Source organism: Erithacus rubecula (genome assembly GCF_903797595.1).
Source record: "Erithacus rubecula genome assembly, chromosome: 16".
Lineage (NCBI taxonomy): Eukaryota > Metazoa > Chordata > Aves > Passeriformes > Muscicapidae > Erithacus > Erithacus rubecula.
Window position 1 is genome coordinate 11225005 of NC_136668.1, and position 6000 is coordinate 11231004.

The following is a 6000-nucleotide window of genomic DNA, read 5'->3' on the forward strand; positions in this document are numbered from 1 at the left end:
CTCTTTCAGGTAATTGCTTTGACTAAAGCTGGCTTTAGCACGAAAAGAAACTCTCTGAACAAGAGGTAATCTGGTTTCAGGGAGGAAGTTAAACAAAAGAAAATTACTGAAGCTTAAAAGAGTCCTATAACATTTCAGATTTAATCTTGTTAGTTCAGTAAGTATTCTACAATTATGGCTATATACTCCAATATATAACCTCCACTTTTGCTATCAATTAATGACTACTAATTAAGCTGGTACAAAGATCAATGATGAAGGACAGAAGCACAGAACAAGATTCTTCTTCTCCTATTCTACTGATAAGCTTGCTTGTCGCATTTTCCTACGCCTTACTGGTTTGGATTCTGGGCCAGAATTTCTGTCTGAATGCTGCCTAGAGCTCTGCAGTTACCAGGAAACTGGCATTTCAAACCTTCTGCAGCTAAAACTTGTTCACACAACATGTTTATGAAGTGCCAGATGCTACAGAATGCTGTAGTTAAAGCACTATGTACAAGATACACCTCCTTCCTAACACTGAGCCAATACTGTTTCTTCCACACTTTCACCTTTTTGTACTGTATGTTTTTCCTCACATTCTCAGTCTCCTTGCCCAGCCCCAATCCTTATAACCCTTTGGAAGAGCTCTCCTTTCTATGAGCTCTTTCTCCAAGGCAGCTTTCAAACAACCATCACCTCCCTTCAAGTCTGTTAGACTCCATCCCTTTCCACCCCTCCTCACCCCCTCATTCCTGATCTACTGGCTGGTGAATTTTAACATTTCAAGTTTGACTCTGCTGCTATTTCCCTTCCTATCAGCCCCATCACCAGTCCTGGCCACTCTGCTTGCTTCCCAGCTTCCCAAGTTAGCCAAGATGCACAAAACCTTACCTCCCAGCAAGTCCTGCAAGGACACTCTTAAGAGCACACAAGACTGAATTTCCAGTCCTCACACTGGAACCCAAGCATAGAACAAAATCAACAACCCAGATCCAACAGCCACAGAGTCCCATTCCCCATGGAGAATGTTTTTGAGGGAACTAAGCCACAAAGTACTGTAGTTTCTACCAAGAACCATCAAGGTGAGCATTCAGTGGCTTCTAGCTTGGTTTGCCACAGCAAGGGGAATATGCCTGACACCTAAAGGTCTGCAGCACAGCTGGTGTCAGGCACACAATACCAAAGAAGAGTAAAAGCACAGGTCATGGGAGTGGCACAGGGCTGAACCTTGCACAGTGCATGTACAGACATCCAGGCAGCTGCTGTGAGAGGACTGGGCTGAAATGACCTGGAAGTGTTCAAGGCCAGGCTGGATGAGGCTTTGACCAACCTGGTCTAGGTGTGTGTCCCTTCCCAAGGCAGGGGGCTTGGAACCAGACAATTTTTAAGGTCCTTTCCAACCCAAACCACTCTAGGATTCTTTGAAAATGTCTGATTGCACAAAATCACAACAGAGTAAGGGTCTGAGAAGTATTCTGGAATCTCACTGAAGGAATACTATAAACCTGAATTAAACTATCAGAAAACCTGCATCAGGCTGTGAAGACACACTTCACTTCTATCCTTCCACGCACAAGAGGAGCATTTTTTTTTTTTGAATCTGCAAGCATTCATGTCCAGAAGTGGTTTAAAACACTCTTCTAATAAAAAATTAAGTCATAACAAGAGACAAACAAGATAGAAAAGGTAAGAAAAGGAACTCAAAGCAGAAGAACGGAAGAGAGACTAATAAAGAAACTGTTGCTATCGTGCATTTAATGTGCTTTGAAAAATACACCCACACAGGTGCTGAATGTATACCCAGCAGCCAACTGTGACCAAGAGCTCGCTGGAGCTGCACTTTCACAAGTCACATTCACAGGCGGTCATGGCAATTACTGCCACCCCACTCCCAGGGGAACACTGCCTTTGAAAGCCCCTATCCATTTCATACAAGCTCTATAAAAAGAACATGGAAAGAGTTTTAGTACATGTATTAACATGACATGGTTGAATTCTGTTAAAGAAATCCTGCTAAAGAAATGGGAGAAGGGATTGACTGTCATGCTGCACCGGGATTTAAAGAGTGGGTGATCACATGGGATTGGCATCTTCAAAAAGCAGTACATAAAATATTGGGCATATTCAAAAACAGAAGTCAAAAAAACATCACAGACCACTTAAAATTACAAATGGCGTATGGTCAGCAGCAGATCATTGGCCCTATATCTTGAATTAGTAAACTTCTTTATTTCCCTGCAGGCAATGAGTAAGAGATGTGATAAGATGTGATGTCCCATTCCTGGAAGTGTTCAAGGCCAGACTGAATGAGATTTCGGGCAGCCTGGTCTAGTGGAAAGCATCCCTGCCATGGCAGGGGGGTTGGAACTTTATGATCTTCAACATCCCTTCCAAGCCAAGCCATTCTGTGATTCTTCACAGAGCATACAGAAATGTGAAATTAAGGACACTTGAGCTCTAAAACAGTCCATGTCATCAAGGTGCTAACAGATCACCCACATTTGTGAAAATCTCAAAGATAGCCCATAAATGGGCGAATGCTTGTCATCAAAGCAGTTTCAAATTCAAGGTATCTTCAAATAAAATTGTTAACAATTGTACTTTTCTTCTGAGGATACATGAAAACTGGGGTACAGCATTTACTGCTCTAAGAGCAGTGGCTGGCAGCTACTCATGTTTAGAGCTATTAGAAAAGATTTTGCAAACTAATTCTACAGCAGTATTAACAGGCTGATTAAAAATACATTAGAGCAATTACTTTCAGCAAGACTGCATCATCCTTTATCAAATCTGAATATTAAAAAGCAGATGATGTTCAAGAACAGTTTAACTAAAAGCATAAAATATTTCAATCTTTCTTACTAAATAAAGCATTTTTAAACCACAGGCACATCAGCAAAATTCAAATAAAAAGTAAGCATATAACAACTTACACAGAACAACTGAGTATGTAAAAGTAAGGAAGACAACTGCTGTTTTGCTTGCTTTGTCTTTTATGAAACAGAAAGGCAAAACTGAACTTCTCCCAGAATTGATAACAAAGTTTTAATAACTGTACTACGTCAAACCATGTCAGGTCTGACATTTTCACACTTCCTGGTGTGCTTTCTCAAAGTTATTCATCACACTACTTAGCAGCGGGTATAAAAATGCTGTTTATGGACTGTTCATAATTTTATTTAGCTCTTCTCATTATCAGTTGTCTGTGAAAATGCTATCAAAGCCTCCCTGTGTTTAAATTGCACCTTAGTGAAGGCTTATCAAAAGAAAGCAGAAAAAGTTACAGAGGCAGATTAAAAGAAATTAGTACCAAATGGTTTTTTTTTGACAAATAACACAGCCCCCAAAAAAATAAAGTGCTTTGATACCTTGCATGTATTAAAACGCAGTATTTTATAATCTCTAAAAATATTACTTGCAGTAACAGGATTTACATACCTAAAACTTTTAGGGCAGACTCCTGATTTCAAGCAGGTTGTGTGGGGATCTAAGTGAGGAATACCAGGAAGCAGAAGAATGACTGCAACATATTTAATGTTGGCTGATAGACAGGATTTGATGTGCAAATAAAAATCATTTTACAGCAGACTACCTCAATAATTTCTGCTTCCTCACTCTTCCACCCCAAAATCTACCCCATTAATACATTCTAGTTATATTTTGCAGAGCTAATGAAACTGAGCTCCAGTGAGACTGGCAAGCACCTGCTGATGCACAGCCTGACCCATCTGGACCAGAAGCTTACAGAGGCTGCCTAGCAGAAAGCATTATTCTGAAGAAGCAAACTATTTTCCTGATGTTAAGATTAGGCAAATTCTCTAAAGCTTCTAATAATATAGTAGTTTTGTGTTACCAAATCTTCTGAAACACTCTTAGTATTCACCACTTAGACTCTAGTTTTAGCCAACTACAATATTTCACTTAAGACATTATTCAGATGGTCCAGGAGGCAGGATGGGACTACTGTATTCCATCAACCGGTCAATTTCTTAAAGATGGCAGTTTAGATAATGTCAAGAATGGTTTTCAAAATAAGATACTATTAAAACTACATCACTATTACTGTAGATACTGGTTTCATTACAGGCAAAAATCATAACATTCTCAGCTTTTCATATGAGCGTTTTCTATAAACTCCAACATTTACCAAAAGAAGAACTGATGGACAACAGCTTCATTTTATATAAAAAAACCAAAAAACAAACTTATTTGGACACTCTATCCAGTGCTCAGTACTACAAACCAGCACATTTTGGGCTGGCTGTAAGAACAAAAACCTGGTAGCTTCAGTCCTTCCAAGTCTTCATGGGCAGCTTAAACAGCATTTTTTGGGAATTGCACACTGAAAAACTGACTTCATGCAGTTGCCAAAGCCATCCAGATGCACAGCGAGATGGCTCTGCAGCTGTTCTGAGATTCAAGGCAATGCTGTAACCAAATACTGTCAACCATCGCTACCCTCTCTGTAATTAGTTAAGGAATAACACCCTCACCGCTCAATACACCCCATCTACTGGGATCCATGCTGGAAAGCACATTATGCTTTGCTGAGCCGATATTCAAGCCAACACTCTCAGATCACGGATTTATTTTATTCTCCTCTGGGCAAGCTTTTCCTCGTTTGTCAGAACTCTCTAGGAAAGCCTGCCCAGCTCAGGCAAGGACCAACCACCCGGGATCGAGCGAGGGAAGCGTTACCTCCGTTGATGGGGACGGGAGTCACCAGCAGCCCCTTGACCTCCACCTTCGGGGAGTCCTGCCCGTAGCGGCCGCGGTCGATCCGCAGCAGCGTGGGGCCGCCGCGCTCGGGGCTCAGCACCGTCACGTTGATGAGCGCGGTGTAGTACGCCTGGCTGGCGTTGTCGGCGCCGGCCGGCCGGACCCGGCCGTGCCACAGCAGCAGCGGCAGCAGCAGCAGCACGGAGGAGCCGCCGTTCCAGTGCTGGCGAGCCCACCGCCAGCTCATCTTCGACTCCAGGCGAGCCGACCGCCGTCACCGGTTGCCTCCGCCGCGCCCCCGCGGCAGCGCACGAGCCCCGCACGCCCGGGTGTGTCCTATCCCATCTGACAGCCCGCGAGCGGAGAGAGACCAAAAGCAGGCGGAGCGGGGAGGAGAGCTCAGGCTCATGCCATGGGAGGAGCTAGGGGAGTCATGGCAGGTCCCAGCCGAGTCCGATCCGCCGCCGCGGCTCCCAGGGGAGGCTGCTCGGGGAAAGCCGCGCTCCGCCGGTCCCTCGGGGCTCCGCCGGTCCTTCAGAGCGCCGCGCTCATACCGCCCGCCCGCCGCCGCGGGGGAGCTCCGGCCGGGCGAGGGGAGGGGAGAGGAGGCGGCGGGGGCGGTGCCGCAGCCCCCTCCCCGCGCAGCCCCTCGCCAGCCCAGGGGAGGCTGCTGGCAGAAGCCGCCGCTGCCGCCTCAGTCGCGCTCGCGAACGGCCGCGGGGCTCGCCTCGGACTCGATCCGCCGCGCCGCCTCGGCTCGCTAGGGGCTCGTCGCCGCCTTAGTGCGGCAGGCGGCGCAACTCAGTGCTCAGCCCGGCATCCGCAGCCGGCAGCCCTCGCTTCATGCCCGGTTCGCCCCGAGGGCGACGGGGCTCCCGCACCGTCCCGCAGCTCCGCCACCGGCTCCGCGCCCGCGCCTCGACTGCAGCCCCGCGCTCCACGCTCTGCGCAGGCGCCGCACGCCCCGCCCCGCGCCACGAGGGCGAGAGGCGGGGCTTGAAGCTGGACCACGCCCGTGGGAAGGCGGGGTCAGTAAATAGGGCGGGGCCACGGTGAATGATGTCATCCTGGGCGGGGCCAGGCGGTGGTGGGCGCTGGTGGTGGCGGTGACTGGAGTGACCCCGGCCTTCAATGGCCCGCGGCTGGGGCGGGGGGCTGGATCACAGCGTCACAGCATCACAGCATCACAACATCACAGCTTCACAGCAACACTTAGGCTGGAAAAGACCGCTGAGCTCATCGAGTCCACCCTGTGACCACATACCACCATGTCAACTAGACCATGGCACGGAGTGTCAC

At 47.5% G+C, this 6000-nt stretch overlaps 1 protein-coding gene across 2 annotated transcripts in view; it reads right to left on the minus strand.

Moving 5' to 3' along the window:
• Positions 1-5359, minus strand: part of RNF130 (ring finger protein 130) — a 41744-nt gene extending 36385 nt beyond the window's left edge. For both annotated transcript variants that reach the window (XM_079319698.1, XM_079319699.1), the window contains exon 1: positions 4681-5359. In XM_079319698.1, coding sequence (XP_079175824.1) covers positions 4681-4948 — 268 coding nt within the window. In that variant the 5' untranslated portion in view covers positions 4949-5359. The remainder of the gene's footprint in view (positions 1-4680) is intronic.
• Between the last annotated feature and the right edge of the window lie 641 nt (positions 5360-6000).